This window comes from Vidua chalybeata, chromosome 3 (assembly GCF_026979565.1).
Source record: "Vidua chalybeata isolate OUT-0048 chromosome 3, bVidCha1 merged haplotype, whole genome shotgun sequence".
NCBI classification, from domain to species: Eukaryota; Metazoa; Chordata; class Aves; order Passeriformes; family Viduidae; genus Vidua; species Vidua chalybeata.
The window spans coordinates 4,689,690-4,704,838 of NC_071532.1; the positions used below are offsets into that span (position 1 = coordinate 4,689,690).

The window sequence follows — 15,149 nt, forward strand, 5'->3', positions numbered from 1 at the left end:
GAAGAGCACCACTGTCAAAGAGGTTTGAATATGGAATAGGCTGGATTGTCCAGGGGTGCCTGGTGTTTAATGCCAGCCTGAGGAGCACAGGAGACCAGGAAAAATGAGCTGCCTGAGATTAGTGCCAGATTCTTGGTGAAGCTGTCCTGAGTTCTGTTACTTTAATGTTCATTATACATACAACACTTTGTAATAGAAAGTGTCCAGCAAATTCAGTGTTTGAAACCACAGTAATGTACGATGGAATTGATTAATTCCAAATGTTTGGTAGTGAGAAATAAGGCTTAGATATGTTTGCCTTACTGGAACTGGAGATCATTGTTTTCCTCAACTCATACATGTCCAAGAAAGGTGCTCTGAAACTCCTGCTTTGGGTAATGGACCTCCTGGCTGTAACAGCATTAAGTTCAAAATAGAAAACATTGATTTCTTGGAGGCTTTATGAAGTAAACATTTTCTTGCTGTATTTTGGTTGCTGCTAACTATTTCCAAAAATAAAAGTAAGCTTATTAAACCAATTTAAGAACATATTGACTTCAGCTTGGTCAGACACTCTCTCTCTAGAGTGAATTTGGGATACAGAAATGCTGTTCTAACAGACAGGCTCTCCTCATTTACAGCTGCCATTGTAAAAATAGGTTCTCAGGTGAAGAAAGACTGGGAATCTGGTTTCCATTGTTCATAAGCCAAAGAAAAGGCAAAGAGATAATGGAAGAGGACAGCTTTTCCTACTGGAAGCCAACACTGTGCTGTAATAAGAAGTCTAAATCTGGTCCTTACTGTGGTATTTTTGGCATTTGCTAGAGGAATTCCCTTGCAGTAAGAGTTAAATGTTCTTGGAAAGATCAGATGCCAGCTGCTAATGACTTGAATCCATCTCCTTGCCTTTGCAAGGCTTTTACTGTAGAGTATTTCAGTAACGTTGTAATTTCTGTCATGGAGATCTTGATTGTGCCATTTCTGATTATTGTGTTTGCTGTATGCTTTAAGGAGGTGCTTTGCTTAACTCAGCTTTTCTTCAGAATAACCCACAGCTGAGAGGTTATTCATTGCTTCCTCTCAAATTAAAGGAAACATTCTGCTCTGCAAGGGGTTTCTTTTGAATTTACATGCCTCAGGTATTTCTTTAGAGATACTCTTTGCGACCTCCTGATTTTTTAGGTCTTATGTAAGAGCCAAACATGCTGTTTCAGGTTTTGCCTTAGAAGATACACAGAGAAGGAACTATTTATACCTGCTTTTGTGTAGTGTAATTGCATTGTTGTCTATGCTGCCTAGTCTTTGTTAGGCTGTTGCTATTACTCTGCAAAAAGGTAGTGAGCAAGGATGTGATCTGTGAGTGAGGAAAGCACATATTGTTCCCTATTTACTGTAAACCAATAATGAGATAGCCTGGTTTTGTTGTAAATGTTTTGAAAACCTATTTTTCAGAAAAGAAGGGTATGCATTTTCTCTTTCCAGTTACTTGCCTATCAAAATTTTTCTACTGATTTCCGTTTTCTCACTTCTTTTAATGTTTCAAATTAACTTGAATTGCATTCTTAAATAAATGCATGTGACTTGAGAAAAAAGATTTGAACCTTGAATCATAATTAATTAATCAGCAGTTTTCTTCTCTAGAGTACAATGTCAATATGTACTTGTGAGTGCATTGGTGAATTGCATTTATAGTATGACTTCCACAGTGGTCTCCTGTTTGTGGTACTGAAACTTTTTGAGAAATTCCTTGATAATGAACGTTAGAGTGTGAATATAAAGAAACACATGGAAGTAAGAACTAGCATTCCCAGTTAATAAAAACCCAACAAGCAAACATGTAAAAGAAAGAAATGCAGAAAATGACATGTGAGAGAGAATACAATTTTTTTTTACCTAGAAAACGTTGGTACAACTGCATGCCATGAGCAATTGATAGAAATCTGTCTTCAGTCTAATCTTAAACCATTGAGATTTGCAGAAGTTACTGGCATTTGTCAACATAAATCTGTGTTTGTGACTAAAGCAATCCACTAAACATGAACACTTTAACTGTGTCAGATTCCTCACCTCGAGGTGTAAGGTCTGATGCCAGAAACCTGGGTTGTTACTTATTACAAAGCACAGAAGTTAGGCAAATTATGCTCTGTTACACAAGTAAAGACTGTTATAATTTCCTTCAAATCACAGTCCTTATTATTTAGTGTACTGAAAAATTGGAGGTTTCTTTTAAGAAATACATGTTTAAAGAATCTATAAGTGAACAGAGCATGGTCGCTTTATACTTGACTTATAAATTTGGTCACCAGTTGGCTCAAACATAAGATGATAAATAATCTGCATTATTGGTCATAGAACTTTTACAAATTCTACTTCGGGTTAAATCACATTATAAACATCACTTGAAATACCAGGTTTACAAAATAATGTAGCAGAATGTCTTGATCAAGGATATGTCTGAGTTGGGTAAAAGGACTACAAAAGATGAAGCCATGGTTCCAGCTGTATTTGAAATGCCAGACAAAGCAGGGATTAACTAAATGAAATAAGGAACAATGTAGTTGTTCTGTCAGACTTGTGGGTTTTCACCACAGGTTTCAATGGACAATAACTAATTTGGTTTCTAGCTGGCAGATAGAACACTTTTGGAAGTCATGAAAGAGGACCATATTGCAATTCTTTCTGAATAAAACTACATTAAGACTACAAAATACCTATGCTGCTTTATGTTGTGAGGAGAATTGGAATTATGCCCAGTTTAAAAATTTATCACTGATTAGTCAAGAGGAGGGGGAATACTATTACAACTTTTGTTCTTTTCTTACAGTTTGAGATCTGTCAACAACAATTAAATTGTGTTAGTTGTAACCTTACACTCATTTATAATGCAGATTAACACATTTTGGAGTTCTCAGTGTTTGGCTTTTAAAATGCAGCAGTAGCATAACTGGAAGTACCTGACATTTAAAAAATAATTACACAGAAACCCATACAGTTGGTTATACAGTGGGTTCTTGTGGGTTAAACTGAATAAACACACAGTAGACGATCAAACCTGTGATCAAATTTTTAAATGTACAGTTAATGTTCCTTGCAAATCCTGTTTTGGCAACTGTTATTGAAGTGTAGCTGGAGCATTGTGCTGCTGGACTGCTGCTTTGTAAATGATCCCTGTGATGTTTTAAAAGTGCTTTGAAATGAAAAATTGAAGGAAGTTTCTTCTGCTCTATGTCAGAAGTCGCAGGAGAGAAAATTTTTAAATGGTCAGGCATCTTCCTACATGTCCAATTGGGTTTTGGCTGTTTGTTTCAGCTCCCATGCAGTTATCTTTGTCCTGTGCTTATCCTTATTATTCTTGTTCCTTGTCTCCCCTTTTTTTATGTTAACTGGAAAGAAAAGGAGTCTTGTGGGTAAACTCCCTGTGATTGTGATGCTTGCTTCTCTCACGTTATTCAGTTTGTTTTGTGAAACTGCATATTTGGATTCTTTTAGATCATCCTTGCCTCCAAGGATGTTCTCAGCTCTATTGTGATTTATTTTTGTCTGAGGTTAAAATAGTCATACAGTAAATGGTCAACCAAAAAATGGGTAGAGTTGTTATGATGGATAGTATATGAATTTTTCTTGGCATGTCTTGCCAAAATGAGATCCACTAATGTAAGTTGGTGTAGTTACTAGTAGAGACCTGAATGTGATATTTCAAATGACTGAGATGAAAAGCGACCTATACAAGCATATAAATCTGAAAAGACTTAAAACACATGGTTTTTGATGAACCACACAGATACATTTTTCTTTTAATGGGAAAGTTCAGAAGTTTAGAGCAAGTGAAGCTCTTCTCTCAAATACCTTGTTAAGCAGCTGGTGCTGAGTAAGCCTATGTGGGAGCTTGTTGACAACTTAGGCTTTATTCTAAACAAAACCTTTACAGTTCTCTTCAGTTTGCATGTTATGTTACAAATTACTTCATGATTTCATCTGATAAGCATGATGTACTTTTGTAACTGCAAACTACTCTTTCAAAAAGAAATTTTAATTATGTTAGTCACCTCAAGGTTGCCAGTTTCCTGGCAGATATCAAGTGCTTGGTATGTTGTGCTTGAGAAGAACTGCAGAGCTTCATTTGTGGCTTTTTTACCCTTTGTGTGCTGCTCTTAAGGTGTTTTTACAAAGTTGTTTACTAAAGGCACTGGGATATAAGGATCACATTTTATCTGCGTTGCCTAACTAGTGTTGTAAAGTCTGCACTTATTCTAGTGGTTAGAAGTTCAAATATTTGCCAATATGTATAGGTTGTCTCCACTCTTTTTCTGTAGGTGAGGCTTAGTGTTATTACAGTTCATTCATGTGAAGTGTAGCTTGAAATGGAAAGAGCTCTTGGTGTGAGCTCTTCTTTGAAGGGTTTTAAGGTATGAACTAGTTCAGTGATGTGTACAACTACTAGTACAACTGTACTAGTAGTTATTGTTTCATTAATTGCACACAGCATTGAAAAAGTCAAGATGATTCTTTAGGAAAGACATTTTTCCATCCATACCTGGCTTGTTCCTGTAATGGTTTGAAATGTTAAGACAGAGAAAGTCCTTAATCTGTTTCTATCTAGGCCATGGGAATATTTTCTTCTTTTTCTTTCCCCCCTGTGGTTTAGTGATTTGTGGTTAAATATTTTATGAATAATTGTGTTCAGCTCTCTTTTTGAGAATTAGTTTTGATGAAGTGTGTTTGGCTCTTGACTTCACTGGTGGCATCATGATGGCATTTCTCAGCTGGTTCCTAAGACAGAAGCAGGCTGGTGGCAGCAGCTGTGGAGGCAGTGTGTTGGCTTGTGGGTAGAAATCCAGAGAACAGGGCAACCAAACTGAAACCCATGGACTGGTAGAAAGAGACTCAAACAGTAGTGCAGCAGGTCATAGCTCATGGTTCTAAGAGCAGTTCCTTCCTCCACTCCTTCACAATTTCAGAGTTTATGGAAACACTTTTCGAAGTCTTTGACAGTGATGAAGGTCCTTTTTGTGTATGGCACTCCATGTGGAGTGGCTTAACTCCTGTCACACACCTGAGCACACAAAGGAGTGTGGCAAAGCATGGACCAGGTCACTAGCACTTCTGTGAACTGCTGGTGATGGCAGGTAGAGAACTGATGAGTTAAAACTGAATTTTTAGTTGTGCCAGTGTGTTGCACAACAGCTCAAGATGATAATTTCAGTACTGTCTGCTGACAATTTGATCATGTAGTTGTTTAGAAGAGACTTGAAGTGTCCCAGTAGATTCTTTGTGACTTGTAGAACACATGGGTTTGGGGAGTGTTTCTTTCTGATATCTAATACAGATATTGACCTATATGCAGACTTAAAAAATGAGGCATGAAACTGTAAAAATGAAATACGTAAGAACACGAAAGCTAGCCAAGTTCTGACATAGCTCTGTTTTTCCCTCATGCAGAAATACATTAATGTTGAAGCAGAACCAAACAATGGAACCAGATATTATTCGAATGTACTCCTCATCCCCTCCACCACTTGACAATGGAGCTGATGATGATGATGAAGATGAGTTTGGAGGATTTTCTGGTGTGAGCACTGCTGGCGTAGCTTTTGCTGATTTTGATACAGCGGACTACAGTCATCCAAAGGAAGAGTTTATACCCACAAATCATTTCATCCCACTCCATGATTATTCTGACAATGTAGCTAGCATTGCAACTTTCACATCTGTTAAAAATGGTAAAGATAAAGACTGCATTGCTGAGTTTCCTACTCATACTAAGGAGCTTTCTGATATGTCAGCTACTAGTACTATCAAAGAAAAATCTAAGTTTAGAACTTCAGGTACTGCTTTAGAAGATGTAAACAGAAGGGAGGAACAAAGAGACAACACTGGAAAATCAGAGGGTTTTTCTTCTCGTGTGGTTAGAACTGGTGTAACAGTTGAGAGGCAGGATGAGCAAATAGATGCTTGTAATGGTGAGAAACTTCCATGTCTAGAGATTCTAACAAATGGATTTGCAGCATCAGACCCTGTAAATCCTCAGGGAACAGAAGATCTAGACAGTGTTGGTGACTCAAAGGGACTGAAAACTGTTAACACCCATAGTACTGAGCAAAGTTTGAACTCAATGCCTAGCTCAGGTGAAGATGTTGCAGATTTTGCTACCTTCTCAAACAAAACCCCAATCCATTTAGAGGGAACAGGGCCTACAATATGCAGTGTTCTTAATGAAAGAGACTCAGTGAGCATTCAGGAGAACAACAGAATAAACAGAGTAACTCATAGTGAAGAAGAGGTTTGCATTTCAGAAATTAGTTGTGAACAGGGTCCCTCAGCACTGGAATTTTCAATTTCTAGTACGTCTCAAGAAACTGGAAGTTCAGTATGCACTACAGAGAATGGAGAGCACAGTGGGAGGAGAAGACAACATCACACAGAGAATGGCAAAGATTTTACTAGGCCTGAGGATTCTTCAAAAGCAGCAGATATCAAGGCTGATAAGTTCCAAAGCCTAAGCTGTGATCCTGCAGGGGACAAACTGGGTGGTGATGAAGATCTCAAAAATGGTGGAAGTAGCACTGAAGTTTTAGCTTGCAGTGACAAACATGATGATGTGTTTGGTGACTTTGGTTCAGTCAGCAGTGCATCTCCCACCTTCAGGAATGCTCAAGACTCAATAAACGCTCTCGATTCAGAAAGAACTTCTGAACAGCCTGCACATATTAGCGAACCTAACGAGGAATTTGGTGAATTCAGGGACACGAGTACTGTTTGTCAGCAGCCAACAAGTTTGGACCAAGCTGAACTAAATCAAGCTGCTGACACTTTAGAATGTGATACTACCAGTAAAACTTCTGGGGTAGACTTCCAGCATACTACTGAGGTAGAAAATGGTGATGATACTGAATTTGGAGACTTTGATTCAGTGCCAAAACCTCAAGATGAGAGTGTTGCTTTTCAGGACTCGGATGACTTTGCGGACTTCAGTTCAGCAGGTTGTGAGCAGGCTACAGACTGGAATGCTTTTGAAGATGAACAAAAAGACAGCTGTTCTTGGGCTGCCTTTGGAGATGAGCAGGCTGGTGAATCTCATCACAGAAAAGAGACGTGGCAGTCACATAGGACAGATGTGTCTGCCAGGAGTGATGGCCCAGTGTTACACAAGACTGACAGTGCTGCTTTAGCATCTTTCCAGGGGACTATCAGTAAGCAATCCCAAGAGCTATCACCTTCAGTTCAGGTAAGGGTTTGCTTTGTTTTCCTCAGTCTTGTTCTGCTCTTATGCATACAGGTCTTCCTGGTTCCTGCTTCTGCGTACAGCAAATATTTGAATAGTCCTTGTTTGCCTTTTAGGAGAGATTTAATGTGCTCTGTGAGACGGGCTGATAAGAAACATTATGCTGTGTTTGGATATTGCAGATCTTTGCAGCACTGTTACTTCCCACAGACAAACGAGCAGGGTGTGCTGGAACTTGTAGGAATGTGTTTTGATGATTACATGTGATCCTTCACATAAATTGATCAAAGGAATAAGCCAACACGAACATTTCAGAGTGATAGTTTTTCCTTTTGCTTCATTGTTTACTGACTTTTGGGGAGGCACACTCTTGCCTTTTTGTAAAATAGTAGTGTGACCAGAAGCTGGGATTACTGGTTCCCAAAATTTTCCATCACCATTCTCTATCAATGTTTTCAAAACCTGATTAAAAATTATTATTTGATTTGTAAATAGCTGCACTAATTCACTTAGAGCAGACAGCATGATAAAACACAAGCTGTGGAATTCTGTCTCGAGTATTCAAACTCCTGGGAAGTTAACTCTTTAAAAGTTCTTTAAAAATAAGTCTCTGTTAGGTATTAATTGTGGGAAGCTGCACATTATAGCAACATCACGAACAGAGGACTGGTGATTTGTTAAAGCTGCTGCTATTTCTAATTAGAAGTTTCCAGGAGGGGGAAGTAAATAGGTTTATTTCTTACCATCTCTCCTATGTTTTATGCTTTCATTGCTAAGTATTCATTAATTCCTAATTTGTTACTTCCTAAGCCTTTTTAACAGTCATTTTGAGATCTGTGGCTATTCATACAAAGACATTTTTTGTTAAGCATTTAATAATACTTTTACAAAATTCAGAAAGACAATTTCAGTTTAGAATTTTCTTCAAAGCCTCTTTTTTATTCACATCATTCCATGTGAGTAGTTTAGAGTATGTTCTGTCTTTTTGAAGTGTGCAGCAGCACCAGCAGTAAAGGATGTTAGTGGTAATATGTGTCTGAAAGGTTTGGATCTTCCCTGGCAATAAAAGGAAATGAGGTAAGTCCTTTCTTTCAGGACCTTGCTCGGTGACAGCCCTGCCTCTTCCCACTTCCTACCAGTGACAGGTGAAATGGCTTTTCAGAAGGTTGTGCCAGCTGGAGCTCTGCCAGCATCAGCAAATGGAATGGAGCTTTTGGGACTTAGCACTGATTTCTTGTCACGTTAAAAGCTGTGAGCCTCAGGTCCTTACTCTTCCTGCTTGCTGTTCCGTGCAGTGACTAGCACTCCAAACCTCAAAGAGATTTCACAAGCCAAAAAAAAAGGCTCCTGAGTAAACCTGCAGGCAGAATTTTGTGTCTGTGCAAGACCTTGCTTATCACTTGAAGGTGTTGGTGCATTTCTTAAGTTGAAAGCACAAATCTGTTGTTACCTATTCACCCATAAAATTGGAGAGTACTAAGATTATTGCAATTAATCTCAATTGTTTCTCTTGCCACTTGAAAGACCGTCCAGAATCTTGAGAAAGAAATGGGGTGGGGAGATGATTCTAGTAAATCATCCTTTTTTTCTAGTAATTAATTAATATTAAGGGATAGCCTGAAGGTTTCAAATATTTATTTTCACTTAAAGTTTTCTGTAATTTTATGATAGGTTTTCTATAGAAAACACTTCTGAATGTAGATGTTTATAAAAACAGAACCCTCAGAGGCTCTGTAATTAAGTTTTCCCTCCCCAGGCCTGCCTTAACAAAAGATAAAAATCAAGTTAAATTGGAAGTTCCTTACTTAAAGTCTGCCATGAAGTTATATGGTAGTTTGATTAGATTGTAAAGCAAAATTTAAGACTTCAAATTTTTTCATTCCTTCTCTTTATGCTACAGTCACTTGTGACTGTTTGGATCTAAAGTGATGTTCTCCCTCCTCTGCCAGGGAGGAAATACAACTGAGAGAATGTTGTACACAAACAAACTGGAGAGGAAGTTGAGCTGGACATGCTTTCTCTGTTGCAATAGTTTCCTTAGCCTTGCAATGTCAATTGCTACATTTTTTTTTTCCAGTTAACTCTTAAAAACAGTAGTTATTTTGTAAAGTTTTTTTTATATTAAAAACTACTTATTTTAAGATTAAATAGAAATTCTGTTCATAATCATTGAGCCACAGTTTGCTAAATTGCTGTTAGAAACAGAAGTTAATGAGTCAGCATGAGCCAGAAGACAGTCCTGGTACTCTGAGTGCAAAATCTTAGTAAAATTAAACTCAGATTTTGATCAGCTTCCTTGCTGTCATTTAAGAGGTTGTCACTGAGGTCAAAACACGAAATATGGCATTTTAAAGCAGTTGCCAATCTTCTGTTTGCCGTGTATTAAACTTAGTTCTGCAGCTGTTTGATGCAAAAGCAGAAATACTGGCAGGCAAGATAAATCTGGTGAGAGGGAAGAGAACAAAGTTTTTTATTACCCAGCCTAAAGAAGGATAGGGAAGAGGGGATCACTTGCATCCTTGTGTTGCTGGCAGATCTAAAAAGCATTTGCTGTAGCAACCCAAAAGGGAGCAGGCTGTGTACAAATACTGCATGTGCTAGACACTTGAGATAGATGGGAAAATTGAGATCTCAGCTTACGCTAAAGGTGAGCTGGGATCGTTTACAAGACACTGAATACACTTGAGCAGTGATGGTGAGGCTGGGAGAGTCACTGCAATGTGGGAATGAAAGAATCCTGAATGGTTTGTAAACAGAATGATCCTAATGGAATTCTTTGCAAAAGCAGAAAATTGGAAAGGATACTTAGCCGGCAGCACTGCTGTTTAAATGTGGAAATAATGTATACAGCAATTTTCATCCATCAGAATGCAGCATGAAAGCAAAGTTATTTATTAGTAGCTCAAGTTTCCATTGAAAAGGTCTCTGTGTATTTTTCTTTGTTTCTTAGTTTGTAGATTCTGAACATGGAGATGGCAGTAAAATATTGTGCTTTCTGAATGCAGTCTTGATTGCATGATGTATGTGCAATGGACAAACTGTTTAAAGACTGTGGATTTGGTATAATCTTTAATTAAAAATAGGGTTTGCTTCAATTAAACTATTTAATCCAGTTTTTATTAGAAAATACACAATATAAAGGATGAAACTAAGAGGAGGGGCGTTCACAAAAATGACCTTATATGGTGACATGTAGTGGCAAAAAGATTATGGTCTTTTCTTCCTTGCCTTTGGTCTCAGGCTCTCTGAATCCTGCACACAATTTGCAGTGCAGGATTTGTAACATGCTGACCTCTTCTGTTCAGTAGTTCTGTGTAGAGGGGAGAGGAGGAAGGGCATGGTGTGCACACAGGCCACCATCTGAACCCATATTAATGCTACGTATACCTTAATCCATTTAGTTTGTGTCTGCAGCTGAAAAGATAGAATGCTTGCTTTCAGTGTGGCTGCTCTTTGCATTAGAGATGTGCCTTTGTGTTCAGTAACAGATTTAGGATATAGTTGTGGGTGAACTGGTTGATCCGACAAGTCTTGAGCAAACCTGCACACGCATTAGCCCCTTTGTGAAATCTCATTGCACACTACCAAGTTATGTTTATGATGAATATAAGGCTTGTAGTGCAGCTTTTTCCATGAGATAATGCTGAGCATTAGTCAGCTGAGGGGGTTACTCTGCTGCATTAAGAAAATATATATATATATATATATATATATATATATATATATATATAGGATTCAGCATTGAGGCACAAGAGCAGTAATAATCCATGGTAATGGTGTGGGTGGGGAATATGGCAGTGCCTGCCTGTGTGCAAGGAGCATGAGCATCTCCAGAGCAATAGGAGCTAATGAAGGGCTTGGTTGGAAGGCCAAATCTTTCCTGATTTACCTGAGAGTTAGCAAATCCTGGAAAGGGCTGAAGGAAAAGGTGAACAGTCCTCCAAGTGGGTTTTAAGATTCTCCACTTATTAGAGAGCCTGTGCTTGCAGGCTCTGCCTCTTCAGATTAATCAGTGTGGGCGAGGCACAGTTACTGAGCCACGAATAGGCACCAAGACAAAGAAATCCCTGGATCACTGTCATTTGGAGTGTACACTGTCTTGGGCAATGAGCATCCTTTTGGAAAAAAGTAATTGTGGCCATAAAGACTTCAGCCCCTCAGTTGAGTAAGGTAAATTAAAATAGTATTGGCTACTGATGTAAATATACCTTTCTGGAAAGGTTTGGGGGTTTTAAGTCCATAGCATAGTTCTGAAGTATTTGCAGCTGAACAACAGTAAAAATCAGGCTATTAAAAGTAGCCAATAATTGCTGTTCTTCAGAACAGACTGGCTGAGGGGAATCTTACAAAAGAAAATAGTTTGAGAGGGGGTTGTTTAAGCATTACTATTTATGGACAAAATGATTTTCCATTTTGTACACATAAATGTCATCTGCTATACTTCCTCTCAGAGTCTGACTGAAAAGTTAGTACAACTCCAGTAGGTAATAACAATGTGACAAACTGAAATGGTCAGTGAGTTTTATGTAGTCACAATAAATAACTGTTAAACTGTACTTTGCCTGCATGGAAGATGCAATATTTGATGCATTCTTCAGCTGAGGGAAAATAAATGGTGAATCTTCCAGCAGGAATGAGAGAGGAAGCTTCACATTTCTAGCCTGAACTTCCTTGCAGTTTCTAACTCTCAGATCAAGCAGTAAAAACAGCAGAGAAGTCTTAACATTTTTTTTTCCTAAGCCACTACATTTTCAGATTTGCTTTGCAGCTGAGCTCAAAACTTTTACAGTTACTCGGATATTTAGGACTAACATCGTCTTCTTTAATTCTTTAAATTATTGTAAAAAAAAAAAAATCTGATTCCTCATTTTATGTTAATGAAGGGGTTTTTTAGCTCTTGTGGCATCCTATTCCTGGCTTGCAGATCTCAGTTTTAGATGAGTGTTTTCATTATAAACTTCCTGTGTAAATAAAAACACATATCTCAATTCAGTTTTTTACATCTAAGAAATATATGGCACTACCTTATATTAACCTGCTTTTAAAGTGGGGATGGAGACAAGCCATCACATTTGAAACATGAGAAGTTAAACTAGTGTTCTTTATAAGCTTTGCTTGTCTTCTTTACTCAGGAGTTTTTCTGCCTGCAGCTGTTCTCCCGTTGCTTCTGAGGAGGTGTTGCCTGTGCTTCAGACAAAGAAACAAATTGTTTCTATGTGAAAAGGAAATGGATTCATAGTTTAAACAGTCCATAAGCTGTTTCAAAGAAAAAACTGTCCCCATTTATTTGAGAACTTAGGGATTTGCTTGTCTGCTTGTGTGGTTTTAGTTAACCATTTAGCTTTGTTTAATTCTTGAGTCCAGAAAATTTTGAGGAACTTGCTTGGTGTGCTCCCCATGGTGAGTTGCATCCATTGAAATTGGTTCTTCAGCTCTCTTGTGTTAGCTACATGGTCATGAAGTTTAGCTCTTAAAAAATCCCCAAACCTACCCCCCCAAAAATACTCCAAGAACATCAGTAAAACTAACCAAACAAAAACCCCAAATACACACCCATCCCATGCACACACATGCTGAAGGTAGAAGAGTAAATGGTGACTTAGCTCTTCACAGACAAATGTGTTGCTGGAAAATGTGGTTTGGTTGTTAAAAAACCCAGCAAAGGGAGTTTCTCATTTAACCTCTACTTTATTTTATTAAAATAGTCATAAAAAGTTGTGCTAGGCACTCTGCAGAACAGTGAGTTCATGATTTAAGTTAAATAAAGTCTCAGTGGTTAATCATTTTCTTTTCTTGGCCCCTGAGCTTTGGTCTATCATTTTTTGAGAGCTTTCATTCAGCTTCTGGGTTCCAACTAGAAGCCAGTCATGTCCATATGGACTTTATTCCTTTCCTACTTTATATGTTTAGCATCTTGGATCTTTCATAGGCTCATTTCCATCTCCTTTAATGTTTTTTCTTTTATTACTTTTCACATAAGCCTGAATATCTAAACATGCTCAACAATTTAACTATTACACTGGTTTTATTTAATCTTAGGTCTTCCAGTTTTGTGTTTGGTAGATGCAAACAGCCCAGAGTTTGTGTTGCTTCCTCCATGGCCTCTTTTCTTGGCAGAAGGATGCTCTGGTTTTGACTCTCCCCTTCTTAAAGCACCTCTGGAAGCTGCCAGAGCAGAGATGCTGTGGGATGTAAGAGATTTCCTAAGGGAAAATAGGGGGGGTGTGTTAAAAAAATGGGGCTGTGCCATGCAGTGGAAAGGCTAGGGGGTGGAGGGACAAAGTGTCACTCCACTCTTTGAGGGGGAGTTCAGCTGGATGAGTTCTTGTGTCTGCTCCACAGCTTATATGTGATCAGAACTGTGGAGAGAAGCAAGACTTGGTTTTTTTTTCAACTCTTGCACACAGAGTTCCCCAAAACTTCACCCACAGAAGCATTACAGCAGTTACATGATGCAAACATTTGTGTCCACTCTTTGTGTAGTGGGGCTCAAGTGTGTTGTTTTTATGGCAGATTTTATTATCTCCTCTTTTCATAGCTCTGAGGAAAGGCAGTGACCTGGCACTGTTGGGTTCATGTGGGGGCAGCTGGGGAGGATTTGGTGTGTTGGGTGATCAGTGAAGAATTGCTGTGTGGAAGGAGTTCATGGATTCTATGACCTGGTGGAGAAGAAGAAAAAACAAATTGTGTAAACCAAGTACTTTGGGCTTTCAGCTCTGAGGGAGGGATCTTGCCCCCTTTTTAATTGCCACAGAGATAAATTCTAGTCCTGTGGTTATGCTTATTTCAAAAAAGTATCTCTGATACTTTGTTTGGTTCTGGTGGTGATTACCACATATCTTAAGTGTGTATCAAAATCGTCTATGCATTTACAGAAACTATGGGGCTTGAAATTTATTCGTACATTTATTTATTTATCAACTGTTTGGAGAATCACAGCTAATGTTTAATGGCAGCTGTAGCCTTTTCACATCTTCTGCAAGTGTCTTCAAGAATTATTCTTCTCAAATGGCTGCGGAGAACAATAATGTGTCAAATACTTTTAGTGACATGAAAAGTGGATAAAAACTCTAGTTTTCTGTCTTTTTTTTCCCCAAAAAGACAGACATGGCATTACTTCTGGTCATATACAGTATTCTCCTGCAATCTAATTTATGCAACAATAGATTAAAGCTTGTAGGAGGTGGACATTTACACCAGCTTTAAAATATTGGTGATGGTCTTAATACCTGGAAGCTGTGACCCCAGGATTTCAGCACCAGTTAGAAAAACAAGTTCAGCTGCTTCCATTGCCACTGTGTGGAGATATGTGTTTGTGCACTCATCCCTTTGTCCATTTGCACATACAGAATTAATTATTCTGGTTTGCTATGGAAACCATTCTTTGTCATATAGAAATAAGGGCTAAGCATCACTGGGAATTTAGAAAAGATGACAGAAAGTATAAAGAATGCTATAGTTAAACTGTTCCTGAAATTTTGGCACAATTCTTAAACTCACATTTGAAATGTGACACTGACTGAGATTCTGCTTGGTTCTTAGAGATGTTCTGTTAATTCTTTCATTACCTAAGCAAGCATATTTTTAGTCACTAGCACGTTCTCAAATGTTGATCCTTTTCAAGAAATGTGATGCCTTGCTGTTTCCATGATCCAGTGCCATTCATCTGCCTCTTGCTTTTCCCTGGGGATTTGTACTCTTGCTGTATTACAGAAATGAAGTAAGCATCACCTGTTAATGTAAGATAAGGGGAAGTGATACATTGTAGGCAAAGTTAAGGTTTAAAACTGAAGCAGAATATGCTTTAATGTGTTGAAGCATTAGGCTGGAATCTGGAATACTGTTTAGTTTTACTTCCTAAAAATACCAGGTAGTGTCTTAGTTCTGGTCAGCAAACAGGAAACAACCTACAAATATTGCAACTGTATTGCAACTTAGTGTGTGGCCA

The 15,149-nt window shown here is 38.3% G+C and overlaps 1 protein-coding gene across 3 annotated transcripts in view; it reads left to right on the forward strand.

The window, feature by feature from the left end:
• AFTPH (aftiphilin) overlaps window positions 1–15,149 on the forward strand; it is a 42,531-nt gene that overhangs the window by 3,704 nt on the left and 23,678 nt on the right. For all 3 annotated transcript variants that reach the window (XM_053938228.1, XM_053938229.1, XM_053938230.1), the window contains exon 2: window positions 5,419–7,204. In XM_053938228.1, the coding sequence (XP_053794203.1) occupies window positions 5,429–7,204 (1,776 nt within the window). In that variant the 5' untranslated portion in view covers window positions 5,419–5,428. The remainder of the gene's footprint in view (window positions 1–5,418; window positions 7,205–15,149) is intronic.